The 22,212-nt window shown below is 35.4% G+C and overlaps 1 protein-coding gene across 1 annotated transcript; it reads left to right on the top strand.

Moving 5' to 3' along the window:
* The first annotated feature begins 8,591 nt into the window (after nucleotides 1-8,591).
* Nucleotides 8,592-9,521, top strand: LOC136412494 (uncharacterized). Its single transcript, XM_066395563.1, has one exon. The coding sequence runs from the start codon at nucleotides 8,592-8,594 to the stop codon at nucleotides 9,519-9,521; it is 930 nt and encodes a 309-aa protein (XP_066251660.1).
* Nucleotides 9,522-22,212: the final 12,691 nt, after the last annotated feature.

Consider the following 22,212-nt stretch of genomic DNA (forward strand, 5'->3'; position numbering starts at 1 on the left):
GGGTCTAATAGATGTAAGTGGTAATTTGTTAAATAAATTGCTGCCTGGCAATAGTAATGTACGCTCCATAGGTTCAACAATTTTAGGCTTTGCATACCTTGCAGCAGGAAGGCACAAAGGAACAGTTTACTCTGGAGTTAACAAATATAAAGCCTTGCTCGGTAGACTTTTTCTGCAAGAAAGCGGTGGAAGGCTAACGGAAGACAACGGGCTAATCATTGCTGGAGATATAAAACTATAGCTAAAGTAATTTATGTTTACCTACAATTTGATAAGCGTAAAACTCGTCATTCCGCTACTTGTTAGCGGAATCCATGCTGAGATACCGCGAATAAATCGCGGTATGACGTAGGGCTGTACTAGCTATAGCATAAACAGGCTACAAAGATAGACAACTTTTCGAAAACTTTTACAAGAGATTCTGTTAAATGCTCTATCATTTCATCTGTATGATAAGGTGTAGGGGTAATACGGAAACGCTCAGTTCCTCTTGGAACTGTCGGGTAATTTATATGTTGAACGTATATTCCATGCTCATCAAATAATAATTTTGATGCTTTTTTGGATAACTCTGAATCGCCAATTATTATTGGAATTATATGAGTTTCTGTTGGAATGAAGTTAATTCCTGCATTTCTCAGTGAGTTTTTTACTTTTTCAACGACTTGCTTTTGCTTTTCCCTTTCAATGTTGCTCGATTTTAGGTGCTCAACGCTTGCCTTTGCTGCCGCTGCTAAAACAGGCGACATAGCAGTGGTGAAAATAAATCCTGGAGCGGAACTTCTTATTACATCTACCAAGCTCTTTGAAGACGCTATATACCCACCCATCACTCCAAAAGCCTTCGATAGTGTACCTTGAATAACGGTTATTCTATCCATCAGACCTTCTCTTTCTGCAATTCCGCCACCATGTGAACCATACATGCCAACTGCGTGCACCTCATCCAAATAGGTAATTGCATTATGTTGATCTGCAAGATCGCATATCGCTTCAAGCGGCGCTATATCGCCATCCATTGAATATACGGACTCAAGTGCTATTATCTTTGGTGTTTTTGTGTCTACGGACTTTAACAACTGCTCTAAGTGATCAACATCATTGTGTTTAAATATATGTTTTGGTCTTTTTCCTGATTTTATGCCTTCTATCATTGAAGAATGGTTCTTCTCGTCTGAAAAAATTACTACGCCAGGAATAACAGATGATAAAGTGCTAAGTGTTGTCTGGTTAGCGAGGTAGCCACAAGCAAAAGTTAAAGCAGCCTCTTTTTTATGCAAACAAGCTAAGGATTTTTCAAGTTCGACAACCTCTTTTGTTGTACCAGATATATTTCTTGTTCCTCCAGCACCAACAGATGAATTTTGGATAGCGGCAATTACACTCTCATTTTGTGACATTCCCAAATAGTTATTACTGCACCAGACGATTACTTCCCTATTTCTTTCATAGTCCATAATGTGGGGGAGCCTACCTGGTAATGACGCAAAGTGCGTAAATTCACGGTAGCGCCCCTCATCTTTTATATCTTTTATTTTATTCAAGAATATTTCTTCGTAGTTTACCAAGTCCTTATTTACCGATAATTAACATAATTATAATAAATTATTAAACGATAGACTACTATATTTATTATACATGTACGGCAGTAGGTACTTTCCCCGTGTTGAAAGGTTTTTCAACCTCGCTGTTTTCAACTTGGCTTTTAGGTGTACAGCAGTATATAACTGCAGCGGCAACCAGACAACAAGCTCCAACTGCTATCCCCACTGCTAACATTTCTAAGTAAACAGAGATAGCTATCGAAGCTACTGCAGCCACGACTAGTGTTGAAACAACTATAGTAGACAATGTGCTTTTTTTGATATTCTGTGGAGAATCATTATCTTCTTCACTTGGATCATTATCATTTTCTATATCTTTCATGAGAGGCTTGTGGTCATCCAGAGTTATAGTGGAAGCACTATTAGATTGACTTATCACCATACCTATAGACTGCACAGATACACTACTATCATCCACCCCTTTGCTATTCTGCTCTAGATTATCGGCAGGTAGTTGATCACTACCATTCTTTGACACTACACCTACACTACTATCACCTGCACTTTGCAAATTAGTATTACCTTTTTCACTTGAATCATAACTCTGTACCATAGGTTGAGCTTCCAGCAAAAGTACACCATTTTGATTACTTGCAACTTCATCAGTATCTTCACTAATAGTTTCAACCAGACAACTCACATCCTCTGAAACCTGCGCATCAACATGAATAACACGCTCTCTATCCACAAAGGATAATACTGTGCTATTGTCCACATAGCCGCTGCTTTGTAAACTCACACCACTTTTTTCCACTTTATTGTTTTCAGTATCACTACTCACAGAAGTTACCTGATCACTTATAGTAGCGCTAACATCTTGTATATCTTTATTGTTTTGATTATCAGACTGTCTACCATTACTTTGAACATTATTCACCTGCTCAGATTTGTTGTTAGCTACTGAAGGTATTAGTGTTGGCTTCAGAGCCGGTGTTGGTTGTGGTGTTGGCGCCGGCGTAGGTATTGGAATTGGATTCGGTGTTGGTGTTAGGTTCGGTGTTGGCACCGGCGTAGGTGTTAGAGTTGGATCTTTCTCTGAAAATAGCCTATAATCGTCAATATCATCATGTGTCTCAATAGCATTGCGAGTTCTATCATTAAGTGCACCATTCTTATACGAATCTGTAAGTACTTTTACTATATTTTGCAATCCTTCTGAACCTGCTTTGTTGATCGTATTCAAATTAAGGGTAATGTAACCATTAGAGATAGGAAGTTGGATTTCTGATATTCCATTGCGAAGAAACTCCTGTACCACAAGCTTAAGCGAAGTAAAACCCTCTCTACCATGCTTGTTGAAAATTTCAATGACATTGCGGAAAGCAAGCTGTTGACTACTTAAAACTGCAGATTGCAAATTCTGTGTATTTCCCATTTCGGTAATAGGGTTAAGACTTCCACTTTGAAGAACAAGAGCGTCCTGTGTACTTAAACTTTCAATATCATCCGTTTGTTCTGGAACTGGAGTCTCAGAAACTTCTTGTTGCTCTTGAGTATTAGAAGGCTGTGCCTTAAGTTTTGAACTTTCTTCTGGTACATGTTCAGCAGGTTGAGCATGAGCTTGTTTTTTCTCATCACTCTCAACACCTGTATTGCTAGGCTTGCTGTCAACTACTAAAGTTTTTGGTTGTGTATTTTGTATAGCAGCATCTCCTTGGTGCTCTTTAAACACGGTTTTATCATGCTCACTATCATTTGGCTGTCTTGTTGTAATTACTACAAGCTCTTCTTTGTTAACTATATCCTGAATTGGAGAACTGCTACCAGAACCTGAAGGACTGTCACCACGCTTATCATCACTATCGCCAGTAACATCTTCATCACTCACAGAATTCTGTAGTAAAAGTGGTTGTGTATCTTGATCACCTTCAAGCTGGAAACTATTCTCACTTGAAGAAGCATTAGGCGTTTCAGGTGTAGTTAGTTGAACAGGTGGTACAGTATTGCTTAGATCACTAGGCTGCTTGCCATTGATTTGAGCACCATTTTTCTTATTTTTTTGTTTGCCTTTTCTATCCATTTTATTCCTCCTATAATCATTACCTATAGCTTCTTCTATTGCAGCCTCTTCATTGTTCATAATATTTTCTCGTCTGTCCACATTTTCTTGTGGTTGTTGACTGCCAGACTTTTCAAGTCCTGGATTTTTTGATTGATTGTTATTTTCTTCATTCACTACTTGATTTGAAGTTGCAGTTTCGCCTATCATAGCTGAGATAGGTGATGCTGCATTATTACTACTTCCTTTATTAACTTGTGTACCTGTTTGTGTCTGTATATTTGCTTTACTGGAAGTATTGATTAATTTACTACTTTCTAACAAACTTCTAATTAGATATAGATTATCCAAAGTATCTCTATTTTTTTGATACTCATTACGAGTCATACTTGGAAAAAGTTCCATACTTATTTTTTCAAGCTGTTCTGCAACTACTGGTAAAACTTTCTCAAATTCTTCCTTGTATATTGCCTGAAGAGCTGCGAATTTTAGGTCAACATGCTGACATAAGAGTACAACTTTTATAGCATTTCTCAGTATACTTTGTATGGTTTGCCTGACTACTTGCTGTTTATTATTGGGTATGCTTTGATAAATTTGAACATGAGCTAGAACACTGGCTATAATGTTTTGACTTCCAGTATTAGACAATGCAACTAGAATCGATTCATATATTTCATCAAATTCGTTATTTTTAGATTTATGATCAAGATAATTAATAACATCATTGCTGCACTCAGCACATTCTTTGCATAGGTGCTCAATAAATGCAATATTGCCAGCATCCAATGCAGTTTTCAGAATTAAATCATAAATTTCTTTTCTGCCACGAGCTCCTATGTTTTTCAGGATTTGTTGCCTTAGTATTGTAATAACTTTATCATCTGCAAATGCTTGTTCATATACATCGTAAATGGCATGATCTGTGCTATTAGTGTATCGTTTGCACAAGTATTCAACGACAGATATGTGTTCTTGACTTATCGCAGTTTCTAACAAGGTAGCAAAGCTCTTTTTTAATAACTCTTCTGTTGAGGCTTTTTTAGTTAGCTCATTAATATATCTTTCAAATGTATCTAGCACTATCGTGATGAATTCTTTATTTTTGATCAGAGACGCTGTTTCAAGCACACCATACAAAGAATCAGGATTACTTGTTTTTAACACCTGTCCAAAATCTCTTAAAACGTATTCGACAAAAACTGCATTTAATAATTCTTGCTCTTTTCTTAGTGCTATAACTGAGAAAAAGTCAATCTTATTAGGTTCAACAAGTTGTATAGTTTGATCTTTTAATCTTCCATAAATCCCATCAGTATCATGGAATCTTCCTATAAAAGCTTTAACGTATTCTTGACCACCAACAAGTAAAGGTAAAAGACTCAAATTTTCTTCAATAAAAAGTATGTCCTGATATCGTTCTGTCAGCTTGTCATTAGCTGCAATTGCCAATAGTACCAATTCTTTTACTGAATAGTCATACTTGAACTCCTCTTGATCAAATTTATACTGTGATAGTACATTTGAGTATATATGTTGATGATCGCTTCTATCTTGTAAATCTAAGTTAAGTTGTTGCTCACAAAAACTCTTTAAATTTACATTATCCAGCGTAATAAACCTGCCTTCATAATCTTCAATATTTTGTACAACCTTGTCTAGTTCTTCACAATTATCTTCTTGTATAGCTTGATTTAGGATATTTGTTATTTCAGCAAAAGTTAAACTTTTAGAAATGATATCAAATGAAACTTCATCTTTTAATTCTACGGTAAGCGACCTATCACAACCATCAGGAAAGTTTGCAAGTATTGCACTCTCTAAACTTAGATCTTCAGGGAGTGCATCACATGGATTAGCTGGTATCTCTTGACTTTTGCCATCTAAAACTTCAAACTCTCCTTCAGCCTCTGAACAATTACCTGAATCTTCAGAATGGCGATGCTCTTTAATTTCTTCTTGCCCTAAAATCTCGAATCCTTCTTCAGCACCTGAATCTCCAGAATCCGATTTTTTTAAAATTTTACTTGACTGACTCTGCTCCTGTGATACAAAGTCTCTAAAATCTGGACCAAACATGTTTTACCCCTAATTAACAGCTAAGCTAAGCATAGCATTAAACAGAAATCTTGCCAAGCAAATTATTCAGTCTCTTAGCAAACAGGCTTGCATTGTCCATCTCTTCACCTTCCACTATACAAGCTTGGTAAAATAATAAATGAATCATGTCTTCCAATGTTGGGTTTTCACCATTTTCAGCGTGAGATTTCATTATATTTTTTATTACAGGATGTTTAGTGTTGATTTCCAGCACCTTTGGCGTGCAGTAGTTTAGCTGCTTTTGTTCACGCAAAAAACGTTCCATGCGAAGATCCATAGCACCTTCATCAACCGCTAGGCATACGGGACTATCAGTCAATTTTTTGGAGATTTTTACGCTTTTTACTGAATCTCCAAGCACTGTGGTAAAATATTGCAATATAAGATCCGTATTTTCCTCAGTTTTTTCTCCATTCGATTTATTTTCTTCATCTGTCTTATCTTCTTCTGAAGAGAATTTTTCCAAATCAACATCTGCGCGGGTCACAGACTTAAATTTTTGATCTTTATATTCATGAATCACGCTAGTCCAGAAATCATCAACTGGATCAACAAATAGGAGCACTTCTAGTCCTTTACTGACGAATCCCTCAAGTTGTGGACTATTTTTCACTGAATCCAAGCTATTTCCGGTGAGATAATAGATATGCTCCTGCTCAGACTTCATTCTGCTTATATAGTCACCAATGCTGACTAATTTCTCATCACCAGTGCTCTGAAATCTGCAAATTGAGAGCAGCGCCTCTCTCTCATCAGTTGGCATAGCTTCACAAAGACCCTCTTTTAATACTGCACCAAAATTGGTCCAGAATTTTGTGTACTCCTCTAAATTCTCTTTTGCCTTTTTACCGAGCTCTGATATCGCGCGTTTAGTGAGGGATTTCCTGATTTGCTCAACAACACGATTATTCTGCAACATTTCTCTGCTGATATTAAGAGGTAAGTCCGGTGAATCAACAATACCTTTCAAGAAACGTAAATACTGCGGTATGATCTGTACATTATCTTCAGTGATAAATACTTTATTTACATATAACTTAACAGAGCAACGTCTATCTGGATGGAATAAATCAAAAGGTTTTATAGAAGGAACATAAAGCAAATTTGTATATTCTATTGCACCTTCATTTTTATTATGCAATATCATCCAGGGCTCCCCGCCAACGTGGGCAACACTGCGGAAAAAATCGTTGTGCTCCTCTTGAGTAACGTCATTTTTTGGCTTAGTCCAAATTGCAGCCTTACTGTTTAACTTTTCACTTTTTCCTTCTTCGTCTATAAATTCAACAGGAAAATTTATGTGATCAGAGTAAGTAGTGACAATATTTTCAACACGAAATTTATCTAAAAACTCGTTTTCTTCAGGATGCATAATGAGCGTAATTTTGGTTCCGCGAGGGACTTGATTATCTGACTTGCTGATTGAATATTCCCCATCTCCTTTGGATTGCCAGATCCAAGACTCCTCTTCTCCAGCTTTTCTTGATTCTACTATTACTTCTGATGCAACCATAAAGCTTGAGTAAAAACCAACACCAAACTTCCCAATCAGCTCCACAGTTTGGCTTGAATCCTTGCTATTCTTAATCGCATCCAAGAACTTTTGCGTACCAGAGCTTGCAATTGTACCAAGATTGTCTATTAAATCCTGTCTATTCATTCCAATGCCATTATCAGTGATATATAGCTCGTTCTTATCTTTATTGGAGCTGATAGTGATTTTTAATTCGTCACTCAAATCTAGCAAATTAGGGTTTAGTTGAGATTCATAGCGCAACTTATCACATGCATCTGATGCATTTGATATTAATTCACGCAGAAAAATGTCTTTATTGGTGTAAAGTGAATGAATCACTATATTCAGTACTTTCCCTACCTCAGCGTCAAATTTTAAATTTTCAGTTTCTTGTACATTATGCATTTTGAGCTCCATTATTTGCCTACTACCCTAATAATTTAAGTATTGAATCACGATCTTTCAAGGTCACGTACACCAAAATTAATGTGGGTGTAGTTATTATGACACCCAATTTATGGGATTTCTTGCATAACAAACTTTTGGCAGCGCATTGGATGAAACGAAAAACTTCCTTGACACCCTTCGCCAGCCCCCTTATCATGAAACTGAAGCTATTTATTTATCTTCGCAATCTCTGCAGTGGATTAATGACAAAAAAACTTAATGTATTTGGCGTAAATCATGCTTAATTTTTTGCACTATGTGCACCTCATGTCTTTATCAAATTTCTAGCTACACAAGCTGAAATACGCTATTTAAAACATCAAAAAACACCAACTTAAAAAATGGATAGTGAATAATTAGCTACCCTAGGGTTTCTTTGCCTTTTTTTCTGTTTAGTAAATTTCTTAACGTTTATAATTTAGATTAGTTGCGGCTTAAAAGCGGCTGAGTCACGGTTATTAAGCGTTTAGAATAAAAAAACGCCATACTTGAAAGTATAATGTAAGTAACTAGCCAACCATCGGGTTTTTTTTGCCTTTTTTTTCGTTTGGTAAATTTTTTAATACTTAGATTAGTTGCAATTTAAGAGACCAGATACCGTCTTTATTGTCAACAAATTATTTAGCTAAAAAGAATAAAAAATAACAAAAAGTTTTAATTTAGGCTGATACCTTCTATAAACTAGTGTAACTGTGTATAAGTACTTTCAGTTTGTGTGGCGTACTTATACACAGTTACACTAATTTTTTACTGTGCCTTCTTAGTTTTATGAGAATTGTTTTACAAAGTTACTAAGCAACTCTGTTAAAGTCAATGTGAGAGGCAGTGCATCAGTTATACGTTCAGCGAATCTGTCTCTTATAAAACAAGCAGCAATTGTAACCAGGTAATAAAGATACTCAAGAACATCTAAAATTTAGTACAAATGACAAAATATATTCTCTCAATTGACGGTGGTGGAATAAGAGGAATTATTCCAGCAATGATATTATCCGGAATAGAGCAAAAAACGGGTAAACCTATTTCTCAAATTTTTGATTTATTGGTGGGTACTTCAACTGGTGGTATTATTGTAGCAGGATTATGTAAAAAAGATAGCAAAGGAAAGCTACAATATTCAGCTGATGACTTGGTTAATCTTTATCAGGAGTACGGACCTTATATTTTTAAGTCTTCATTTCTAAGAAGATCAATATTTTCTTGGATTAACGGTGCACAATACCCCAGTAAAAATATTGAGTATGTACTTCATAAATATTTTGGCGATGATATCCTTAAAAACACTTTAAGTAATGTGTTGATTACGAGTTACGATATTCACAATAATTGCCCATTTTTCTTCAAAAGCTGGAAAGAGGATAGAAATTTTATTAAATTAAGGGATGTATTAAGAGCAGCAACTGCAGCACCTACTTACTTTGCACCTAAATATTTAAAAGTCAACCAAAAGGAAATGGTATTAATAGATGGAGGAGTTTTTGCCAATAATCCAGCAGCATGTAGCTATGCAAGCAACAGAAAGCTATTTCCTAACGATGATGTAGTACTTCTGTCCATCGGTACTGGCAGATCGTCTCATTCCATTAAATACCTCAGATCGAAAAGACTTGGCAAAATATCCTGGATTAAGCCATTGATAAACGTAATGTTTGCCTCTGGACTAGATTGTGTAAATTATCAGCTAGATCAGATTATTAACAATAGCTATATCAGAATTCAATCGCAGCTAAAAGTAGCATCAACGGAGATGGACAATACAACATACGAAAATGTCAAGTGTTTAAAAAAAGAAGCACAAATGATGATTGAATGTAATCAAAAAGCAATAGATAAATTCTGTACAGTAGTATCATAAACTTTAACCTTTTAATCTAGAACTCGCATTTTTGGACGTTTCCTTTTAAGCTTCAGTAAACCTTCTAAGAAACTCTTTCTGCTAGTAGCTCTTTTTTAATCAAGACATAACCAAATTCACTAGCTTTCTTGCTTAGAGTCTTCACTATTTTTTCCTTATATAACTTTTCATAGTAATCAATGCCCTTCTCTACATATTCCTGTCCATACTTTAGCATACTATAAAAAATGCACGCCAATTTCCTAGCCGTAGCGGTAATCGCTTTCGGTGCTCCTAGTCGTTTTTTTAACCTTCTGCAATATGCACCAATCCCACCGTTGCTTCTTGACACACACTGGGCAGCCATCCTAAAAGCATTTGCAGCACGAGCAATAACTTTGCGAGTTCTCGTCCCAAATACTTTTTCCCCTGTAACTTTATTAGCAGGACTTAGCCCCAACCAAGAAGTAAAGTGCTTCTCTGATGGCCATTTATCGTGGTTCAAACCAACTTCTGAGATAATTGTTTGTATAGTTAGCACATCAAGCCCAGGAACTTTAGTAAAATCAATACCGGTTACTCTATACAGTTCTTCGTGTAAAGGAAAGTCTGGTCTGTTTTTTGAAAACCTATTCTTTATTTTGCTGCATCGCTTATTCTCGTCAGATTTTGTTTCAAATGTTTTGTAATATTGTTCGATGCTTTTGTCGCATTCTGCTATTTTTTCCTGATAAATATTATACAATTCAAATTCTTGCTTTAACACAAATAAGAGTTCCTTTCTGTAGTCGCCTTTTAGCGCTTTTGCCATGGTAGATCTATCATTTCTTATCCGTACATCTCTCAATTCTGATAATTTTTCAGGATTCCTTTCACCTTCAATTATTGCTTTGATAATTTGCATACCGGTCACTCCAGTAATATCACTTATGACTTTGTGTAATTGAACGTTCATTTGAATTAACGCTTTTTGCATACGTAGAATATGTGTGGATGCACTTTCAATCAGGTTGCTACGTTGCCTAACGTAATTACGCAACACACACATTTGATCATCAGGTCTAAACGACCCATGGAGTAATCCATAGCTGTGTAATTGTTGTAACCATTGACAGTCTTGAACGTCGGATTTTCTACCAGGCACGTTCTTAATATATCGTGCATTTACCAATTTTACCTCAAATCCATATGACTCAAGTATTTGAAACAAAGGAATCCAATATACTCCTGTTGATTCCATAGCTACTGTTCTAACTTTACATTTCTTTAACCACCCTGCTAAGTTATGAAGATCAACTGTAAAGCATCCAAATTTTTTGACACGTTGTTCATCTCTTCCTTCAGGTACACATACATAATGTACAGCTGAGCCGATATCAATTCCTGCTGTATCAGGATTCACTATTTCTAGTTTACTTTTTGCCTTTATCATGGTAATTATCCTACTATAACTTATAATGGAGAAGCACTTAAGCTTGGGACGGTTAGATTATACAATCTTCTAATCGAGGTAGTCATAATAGACTCCATCAGTGGTTTAACCGTTCCTCCAAAACCACGCTCCTAAACGGGCACTTAAGCACCATTGATCAGTCGGTTATAACTGCAGAAGTACTTCTTGATAAATTATATATAAAAATTGCTATGGAAGTGAAGAAATAGTTTCTTTCCGGTTTAACAAGATTTTTTTCTTGTTCGACGCTCCTAACTCTATAGTTCTTGATATGATCTGGATTAAAAGCCTTCCTTGAACTTAAAACACCAAAAACTATATGGAGTAATTTACGCATTGCAGCTCCCACAATGGCCATATTATGCTTGCCTTTCTCTTTTAACTTCTCACAAGAAGTCATAATGATAGGATTGTGATTTTTAGCTACTATAGCAGGAAAGTACGTTGCCTTACGTAATATGCGTGAACCGGTTTTACTTAATCTGGGCTTGGCATGTACAGATGAGCCTGATGTTATATTTTGTGGTATAGTCCCAGCATACGCTGCCAATTGCCTGGCATTTATAAAAACTTTTATGCCAGAAATTTCAGCTAAAATAGCTATTGCTGATTCCTCTCCTACTCCTGGAATAGTTAATAGGAGTTGAAAATCTTCTAGCAACTCTTTGTGTTGGTTTAATAGTTCACGTACGGAGTTTTTTATTGTTTCTACTGATTGTTCTATGTTCATTGCAAGGCTTTCCCAAGCATTTACAACTTCTTCAGGCAGTCTCTCTTTTTTTTCTAAATGATTATTTGCTAGTGTTAACTCATCTTTTAATGCATCTGAGCAACGATAAAGATGTTTTAATTTTTTCTTTTCAGGAGAAGGTGGTGTCCAACGAGAAGGTTCCTGTCTTTGACAATAATCTGCAATAATCTCTGCATCAGACTGGTCATTCTTTTGTCGTTTCAGCTTACTCCTTGCATAAGATTTTATGCAATAAGGATTTACAACACTAACGAAATATCCGGCATTGTGGAGAAATTCAGCCAAAGCTTCACTATAGCAACCAGTAGCTTCCATACAGGCTTTTACCTCTTCTATGTTATGTTTTTGTAGAAAGTTTGCCAGGCCTTGAAATCCAGAATCATCGTTTTTAAATTTCCTTTTTCTAGTTTCACGTTTTCCTTTTTTACTTATAAACGAAAGAAAAACGTCAAAGCGTTCTTTTGAAACATCTATACCAAGAAAGTTGTTGATCATATATAACTCCATACGTTACTATTTTAAAATGAAAAGTAAGGCTTACCTTGTGAATACAGAATTAGAACCATTGAGGTCTTTCTACGATACCGTCCAGCCTATACTTTTGAGAAGGGGACTCTTATCTGGTCAACAGATTTTATATCTAAGTTATGACTCAGAGTTCTTCCCTTCTCCACCTAATGCTTAAGCTTAAAACACTAGATGCTTTTTACAAGATACAAGAAATGGTCAGTGCTTGGCACTGGAATAACGTCCTCCTTTGTTATCCCAGTGCCCAGACACTGGGATCCAGGAAACTTAATTGCAAGTAATGCATTGGATTTGGTGAGTATGGGTTTTATGTTATAGAATGAAACACTTTTGGTGAATTTGTAAAGAAAACTGGATCCCAGTGTTTGTACAACTAGTACAACATTGCATAATTTTATTATGCCCATTTTGATCGAAATTTGCAAGACTTTTTATGCGAAATACTATGTATAAGTGATTGTGGTTGATTTCAATTTGATGAATTAACATTCTAATAATATTTTGCTTAGTCTGCCAATCCACTTGATCAAGCTTTGACTCAACACTTGAGGAAAAGTTTTTCAAGCTATCTGTAACAAGGCTCAATTCTTGTTGTAACTTCTTTTGATCGAGTGTTCTTTCTTTCTCTTCTTCAATTTCTTTCAAATGTTGTTTCATTGTTGTAATTCTTGGCTCAAATTCTTCTTGGCTTATAAACCCTTTGGCATAGCTATCAATAAATTTTTTGATACTTAATCTTAGCTTACTTTCTTGCTTTTCACGTGTTTGATTATGTAAAGGTTTTTTGTTCTCTGACAATCTACGTTGATATTCATTTGCAATCCTATCTGGCTCTTTTAATATACTCTTAACTTCTTCCCATATAACTGTATCGAGTACATCAGTACGTATTGATTTATTGTCACATACTCTGTTGCCATTAAACCTGGAGCCAGAACAACGGTAGTAAGAATAACGTTGATTTCTACTATATGCACCACAATAAGTATATTGGCAGCGCTGACATACTGTTAAACTCCGCAACAAAAACGTTTCTTTTCTTTCCCGTACTCTTGCTCTTTGTCTATTTTCAGTTAGCTGTACTTGCACTGAATCAAATAAATTATCACTGATTATTTTTGGCACTGAAACATAAATCCAGTTCTCTTTATCATTACTAAAATGACCATTTTTGAGTCTACCACAAGTTCCTTTTTTTGATTTCCTTACTTGTGGCTTCGAGCATGCCTTAGTTTTACCATAAGCTGCTCGTCCTATATAAGCAGGATTTCTTAACATTTTCCAGATAGTACTTCTTTTCCAACGTTCTTTTCCTGTTTGTGTTATTACTGGTATCTCGCTAAGTCTACGTATAACTTCATTGATGCTTACTCTTTCTTGGCCAACCCAATTAAATATTTTGCACACTACATCCGCTTCTTCTTGATTAATTTCAAACTGAGCACTTCCTTCACCTACATGTTTTGCTATGTAGCGATAACCATAAGGTGCATTACTCATTACGCTTATACGGCCAGTTTTAGCTGCATGAAGTTTTCCTCTGCGATTACGTTCCATAATTTTTGCACGTTCATACTCTGCTACTAATCCTTGAATTCCTAAAAACATATTAGATTCTGGGTTATCCTCAAATTTATGATTTAAGAAAATAACCTCTGATCCTGCTTTTCTAAATTCTTCGAGTAAGAGCGCTTGGTATGCAGATTTACGTGATAGCCGATCAGGTGAATGAATGTATATCTTATCAATCTTACCTTCTGCTACTCTATCACGTAAACTCTCTAAGCCAGGACGTTCTAAATTTGATCCACTATAACCATTATCGACAAACCTGTGCTCATCTAATAACTCATGTCCATCACTACTAATGCGACGCTCCAACTCTACAATTTGACTCTCTATTGTATTCTCCTGTGCCTGTTGTCTTGATGAAACTCTTGCATACAAGCTTACCGTTACCATTTTCTTCTACCTCCTTTATTTTATATTTCAATAATTGTTCATAAGCATTTGCCAAATATGTACCAGCCAATCTGTGAGGCTCATAACGGCAATTAATAGTTAATTCCCCTTTTTGCATGTTTTTCTTCCTGTGAGTTTTTTTATAAGGTTAGGAGACTTCTATTAAACTAAACCAATGCACACCTTATTTAAGAAAGCTATCTAGTTCACACAAATTCTCCTTAATTAAATATACAAGATTTGAAAAAATTATGTCCAAAAAATCTTTGCTTGAATTGTCATATTATGTATAATATGGCTTATTTAATCTGTTATGAATATTCATCCAAGTTACAAATTTTGGGAGAGTGATTTAGAAGTTCCTGTTAACCTTTTACTAGATCGCTTTCAAGATTCAAAGATACGTCAGTCTTGGTTAGATTCTCTTTCTGGTAAACAACTGAGCATCATTTTTCAGCATTGCTTTAAAAGTCATTTAAATGGGCAGCTTTTTCAAGATGGAGACTACGATGATAGATCTACTCAACAAAAACGTAAGATACTTACCGGTTACTCTGACTCTCTTTTTAACTATTATCTCATTAGCCACTTTGATCGTACAAAACTTGAGGCTACAGTCAGTGAAGTAGCAAGATTTGCCCTCACTCAAGAGTTAATGAGATCGTACCTGATAAAAAATAATACTAAGTATGATAAAAGATCCTTATTGTTTTTACTATTTCACATAAATTGTGAACTTCTAAAATCTGTCTATCACTTTGATAAAGTGCAAAAGAAAGGCTTCGTATCATTTGCTTTGCAGAAATCACCAAGACAAATAAATACTTCATTCAAGGCATTTATGTCACAAAAAGCTGTAGAGCAGATACTTAAGTTTGAAAACCAATTGCAGGGTTTTTTCCATCATCAAGATCGAATATATATGTTTGTACGTCGAGGAAGTGACATGGATTTACTGCTTAATTCAAATAAAGTTGTTCATGGTCATAAACCTGAGTGGATGATTCTAGATTTTTCGCTTGATGGCACTCAGGTTAATCTCTGTGCTAAAAATACTAATAAAGCCGTGGAAATAGCAAATAGCATTATAAGTGGGTATTTTAACTGTGAATGTACTTTTGTAAATATACAAGATAAGAACTTTCCACTACAAGTGCATAAATTTCTTCAAGCATGTATAGATGGTTCTGATCCTGACATTTGTATATTTGAGTTAAATTTTAAGTCAGATTATTTTAAAAGTAGTAATACATATCTTACTTTAAGTGTAAAGCCGTATGATCCTATTGCACCAGAGTTACATATTTTAAAGCCATCTATTGGCAACATACTACAATCTATTCAATCAGCTAAAGTAATGTTTCAAAATAAAAAGGTAACATTTTCTTTCAGATCAAGTGGGGAAATTTATTATTCAGAGCATCCGCTCAATAAAAAAGAAAGAGAGGAGCTAAAGAAACATATGGAACAATCCTATGGCCTTAAAATCCTTTCACGAGCAAATTGCTGATCTTTTAAGTTCAAATAGTTCTTGGGTTAATCCAAGTCAAAATCACATTAAAGCAGCAAGACACTTATTTGATCTTGGATTGATAAAAATGCAAGAAAGGTACTATATTGTTTGTTCTCGTGAAGAAGATCATCTTGATTGGCCAAATGTGGTTGATCCAAGTTGTAGCAATGAGATTTTCATCGATTTAGACTTTGATGAAGCATGTGATGACGCTATTTGTGAAAACTGCTCTCGTCATATTTTGCCTAATACTTATAAAAAACAGAGATTTCATCTCTTATCTATATACTTAAATACAGAGAGAATCATAGACTGGTTTGAAACTAAGTTGAATGATTCAAGACTTATGTGGGAAAAAGTGGAAAAAGGAGTTTATTATATTTGTAATCAAGGTCGTATTGTAAACCTAATAATCCTTGATTTTTGTACTGATGCGATATTTTTAACTATAGATAAACTTAGAGTCCACCCTACAGTTCTCATCACTCTAAAAAAAGATATACCAAATCTATTACTGAATCTATATGTAGTGCCAATGGTGAAACTGTTTTGTCAGCTTAAGACTGTAACTGAGATATTCCAAGAGGCAGCTAAAAAAGGAGTACCAGAGGTAGTAGAAAATACTTCTTTGCAAGTTTTACCAGCTTCATATATTTCGCTTAAACGTGTTGAACCAATTATACCAACAAAGCTTTTGGAGTTACAAGTAGTTAAAGGTATGGTATATGTTAATAGTATTGAAGTTATAAATAAAAAAGCTGCATCATGCCTTAATATTTTTCGAATATTGTTCAAGCAATTTTTACATGACTGTGAGAAAGAATTACCACCTGAAAAACATAAACTTCTCAATATTAACCAGTTAGAAAAACTCTTGGGACTTAGTTTAGAAGCAGATTTAGAACAACAGATCAGAAAGCCATTAAATAAAATGCAAAGAACAATCAAATCTACACTTGCTGAGAAATTAGGATTAAGTATTGAACGTGATGATGTAATACAAACCCTTGGTTGGCAAAGATCATCACATGGTTATCGTATTAACCCTTTTACTTTGACTATAAAAAAGTAGAATTTCCTGATTTTAAAAATTTTCAGCTCCATGAGTAAATTTTCCAACTCCACGTGCAAATGGTCCTGTTTTTACATCAAGCCATTTATCTTCTTTTGAACCATTAGCCATTCCTTTAACTATTTGCTTTGCCTGTAAAAGCTCTTGAACTATACGCTCTAGTCTATCCCTTCCCATACTATGAAAAACTTCAGGCAATCTATGTCGTTGTTTATGTATTCCTGCACTTCCTGTGTGAGTAAATGGATGTCCTGAAATAGCAGCTCGCGCAATTGAATCAATAAGATATATTTTAAGATCCTTATCACTAGTATTTTGAGCTTTTAATTGTTCAGTGATGTCTTCTAATAGCCCTGTTTCTTCATTTCTCAGATAAGTACGTACAGTACGATCAGCCAGGCCATTTGCCTTAACAACAGCTCCATAAAATAGTGCATTTTGTCTTGGGATTTTTCCAATTGACCTAAAAATCATTGGTTTAGTCATATCTTCAACAGGCCAAAAAGCAAAAGAACACCTGACTCCATTTACGAGAGCAGAAGTGCCTCGAATAGCATCTCGTGCTTGCTCTACTGTTGATATAGGCTTTTCTCCCTTCAGCTTTCTCATATGATGTGCAGTAATTATTGAAGCTCCAGTGCTACATGCTAAATCAGACAATAAACACATGAGGTAATCTCCTACTGCTGGATCAGCATTTAAATCTGCATGAATGAAAGAAGCAAGAGGATCAAATATAATGAGCTTCAAATCTTTTACCTTGCTCAGCTGTTTCACTACAGACTCAAATTCTGGAGATATTTCTACAACTTTACCGCGAACATTCTTAAGTATGGTAAATGATCCTCCTATATTTGGCAATGGTACAATAAATAGCCTATCTTTATATTTTAATCTCTCGCATTTTGGATCAAGTCGTTCTAAGCGACGATGTATTTCATTTGTATCATCCTCTGCGGAAAATACCACCACAGACCCATGTTCAGTAACAGGTGGGCCAAATCCACACACCTGGTCTATGCTACTTGCAACCTTGAGGGCTAGGTCAAGAAGAAGCATACCTTTGCCTGTATCTCCCATTGCAGCCAAAATGGAGGTTACACCCAAAGGAAATAATCCTTCAACCAAGAATCTTTGCTTTGGTACTGGGCCTACAAAACGCTCTACGCTCCAGCTAAAAATATCAAGTGGTGGTTTAATAATTATTTTTCTTGAGTTTTTTTCGATAAATTCTTCAATATTTATTCCCTCTAACACACAATCAGCAGCATCCCAACTCTTTGGTTTATTCGGTGGAATCTTAAGCGTAGCAAGTGATGCAACACCAAGTTCTAAAAGTCTCTTTTCAGCGTTTTTGATATATTTATTACCTGCTTCATCGTTGTCTGGCCAAATAATAATATGCTTGCCCTTAAGCGGAGTCCAATCTGTTTTATCAATAGGCGCATTTGCTCCAAACATTGCTGTTGTTGCAGTTATTCCTTTCTCTATAAGTGCTTCTGCGCATTTTTCTCCTTCAACCAGAACAACCTTATCAGATTTTAAAATACCTGGAATGTTGTAGAGTGGCCTTATTTCTGGCTCTTTGAATCTTTGTTTTTTAACATCAAATGGTTTAAACTGTTTTTTCTCTAAAGGAGGATCATAACGATAGACTATTACAATCAATTGGTTATTTTCATCGTAGTAATTCCAACTACAAGTCAGATATTGTTCTAGATTTCTGATATTGTTTTGTTTCTTAAGACCAAGCCATTCACTTATTGAAGCCATTACTTCAGGAAATTCTATTTTGGCATTTTTCCCATGTACCGTTGCCCAAAGATCAATAATGTCACCGCCTTCTCCTGTTGCAAAATCTTTCCATAATCCAGCTCTTTCGCCTGTTAATTCTATTACAGTACTTTTGCCTTTGTTACCCTGTACATCACCTACATAAAACTTATCACCGCAAAATGTTCCTCTTGGTAACAAATGAAAAAGACAAGATCTGATGTTTTGCAGAAGCTGAGTTTTCACGTTTTTGCGGACAGGTTAAGCTGTAGCTACAACTTTAGAATTCTGCCAACGTCCATTTACTCTACTAATGAATTTTGCTGGTATTGATTTACCGTTTCTTAGTTCATATACTACCTGCAAGACATTTGCACGTTTACTTGGTTGAAACATTACCATACCAGATGTATAAAAGCTTCTTAAAGCATTAGCACCAATTAAAGCTTGAAAAGGACTTTTTGCGAGTGTAGCTGTCGATACTTTTCTGGTGTGACGTGTAATAATGATTCCAGCCATAGGATTAATTACAGAACGTAGTTTTTCTACTCTGCTTTGCAGGCCAGAAAACATATTTTCATAGTCAAGAGAATCCAAAACGATAAGATCTATCGTTTTAAATTTTTCTCCTATGATCTCTTTTATTCTCTCTATACCTTCATCGTTTAAAGTTAATCTCATCTTTGTAGTAACAATCAAGTTTTCTTCTGCTAGATTTGGCAGCCTTTGATTAGTTATGATTTGTTGTATGCGTTCCCTGATATAATTGTACTCCATCTCATTTTGCAGATAGATTATTTTTAGTGGCCTTGCTGACTTCATCTTAAGAAACGACACTCCGGCCGCAAGATGTGCAAGCAAAGAGAGAAGAAAATAACTTTTGCCAACCTTTGGCGTACCACCAATGACTAAAAGACCACCTGGAGTGAGAATTCGTGGAGCTATTATGTCTTCTGGTATTGGTGATTGATCACTCAAGTACTGCTTTACAGAAAATATTTTTTCTTCTCTTTTCCCCCCTTTTTTTTCTCCACTCTTTGATTTTTTATTGAGCCACTTTCTAGCAGAATATATATCACCCTTAATTAAAATCCAAAGATCAATAATATCACCACCAGTTCCTTCAGTAAAATTACGCCAATCACCAGCTTCCTTACCTACTATTTTAACTGTAATTGTATTTCCATTTAAGTTTCCAATATAAGTTTTATCTCGGTAAAACTCACCATTTGGAAGTAGGTAAGAAACACACTCTTTGATATTATCAATTAATAATGCTTTTATCTTTTCTTGCTTTTTAGACATAAAACTCCCATACATATTTTTCATACGTGTAAAGTTGAGATTAGCTAGCTCACAAACAGTTTCAAAAGATTTTGAATTCAGCCAATTAATTGCTTCTTCTCTTAGCTTTGGGTTTTTTCCTACTGCGTCCTGAATACCTCTAGTAACGACAGCAGACCAAAGCTTTTCCTCGTCGTACTTCAAAACGGGACCCAATCAGATTCAATGCTATTGTTTTGTTCTGGAGTAACAACTGCAGTAATTCTGTTCCTGTCTCCGTATCTACTATCAGCTTCAATACCAACTTTTGCAGTAAACTCTAACCCGTTAAAATCAGCTATAGAGTTGATTTTTCTAGCAATAACTGCTTTCTCTGAAGTGTCATGTGCATGAATATTTCGTGCTGACTCCAAAATACTTCTAAGCATGGAACGACCAGATTCTCCCCAAGTATCTCCTTCAACGCTTGCTTTGCCACTTTTAATACCAATTACTTGAAAAATCTTGCGTTTTGCGTATGGACCTTCAGTGACAATAAATTCAGCGTTTAAATAGATGCTGCCGGTAGCATAGCTTTTAGTAAACCAATTTTCATAACCTCCAGGCTTGATTGTCATTTTTACCTTTACTATTGTACATTTTGGTATTAATCTACTTTGCGGTTTTACAGTGTTAAAGTCAGTTAACAGGTCTTCTAACATATATCATTCTCCATGTTTAAATTTTAAAACTTGCTTTTAATCTTTGTAAGCAGCTTGCCTAAATGCGGTTCTTCAACCATACTCAGGCGTCCACTGCGGTCTTTAGCTGGGTATCCCCAAGGGTTTAAAGTGTGGCAAACAAAAGAGCGCTTCTCCGTTCCATCATCTTTCTTGATTCCAACCATACTGATTACTTCGTCAACTATCCCAGGAATTTCACTAGCAGTTTTAGTTCCTTCGCATTGAGGTAGCCAAACTGGACGATTGCAGTCATCGAGATATTGACCTAAAGTGCCAACTATAATGATGTCTTTGTCTCTGATGTGTTGAAATTGATTGAGCCAAGCCATCATTTCCTGAGCAAGTAACCCATAGGCAACTCTCATATCCTGTTTTCCTGATCTCTCAGAAAAAGCTTCAGGTTGCATTTTTGCCCATAATAGACATAAACGTGAAGCAACGGTTATGCTATCTACAAAAATGCATCGGTACTTAGAAAACTCAGAGGAAAAATCTTTGTATTTACTAGATACATGTTCATAGTGTCTTTGGCTGTATGCTTGATCAGATTTCAGTGCAGGATTAGGCCCCCCTATAAGACAAGCAATATCTCTAGCCTCATTCCAAGTGCGAATCTCAGTTGAATCTCCTTTCCAGTCTTGTACAGCTAGAAGTCCTGCTTCAAAATCAAGACAAAGTGTTGGTTCATCTATGGTCTTTAGGAGACTTGTTTTACCAATACCATAAGGACCAAAGATGACCATTTTTACAGTTGATATTGTTTGCAATCTTTCATTATTATTCAAAATTTTAAGAACCATTATTTATCCATGCTACGATGTATATATATACAAGAAAGGCAAAAATTTTGTTCAATTTTTCTTTTTGCCTGCGTAGTAAATAGAAGAAAGTTTGGCACGTATCTTCTTGATAATATTGTTTAAAGTGGTTCTTGAAACGTTGTTCATTTTGGCAACTTCATGTAAGTTGAAAAATTTAAGTTGCTCACATATATTTTGCCATTCCTTTGGTAAAACCGAGATCATATAGTCTACATCAATGCGTTTTGTTATTTCACTCTCAAGTAGCTCTGTTACATCAGTGCTAATATAGTTATTGATGTCACGTTTTGCACATCGCTGTTTCTTTAACAGGTTAATAGCTTTATTTTCAGTTAATCTTGCTACAAAGGTGTTAAAGCTACTTTTATCTTCATCATACTGATCAAGGCATGGCCAAATTTCACAGAAGAGTTCTTGCTCAAGATCTTCGTGAGCTTCATTAATAAAGCACTTAGCAAGTTTCAGTCTATAAGCTTGATATTTTACATTTTTAATAACTATATGGTAGTTTTGTAATTTCATAACTTTCCTTAAAAACAAATTGATGCTTTTAAGGATGAGAGTTATTAATGCCGTTATGTAGGACAGGAGCAAAAATAAATAATACTGATGCGATTTTTAATCTATTGATATTCTGTTATTTTTTTTTGAGAATAATACTGATGCAATTTAAAATAATACAGTTCAGGTTTTTGGAACCTATTTTGAATGGATTTCAAAGAATGGGTAGCTCAGGGTGTGCCGTAGAGACACAAAGAATGCTTAAAAAAAAAAATGAGCAAACTAAGTGCAAAGCTGCACAATAGATGAGGGTGGGCCCCTTGAAGTCGGTT

This window comes from Euwallacea similis, chromosome 12, assembly GCF_039881205.1.
Source record: "Euwallacea similis isolate ESF13 chromosome 12, ESF131.1, whole genome shotgun sequence".
NCBI classification, from domain to species: Eukaryota; Metazoa; Arthropoda; class Insecta; order Coleoptera; family Curculionidae; genus Euwallacea; species Euwallacea similis.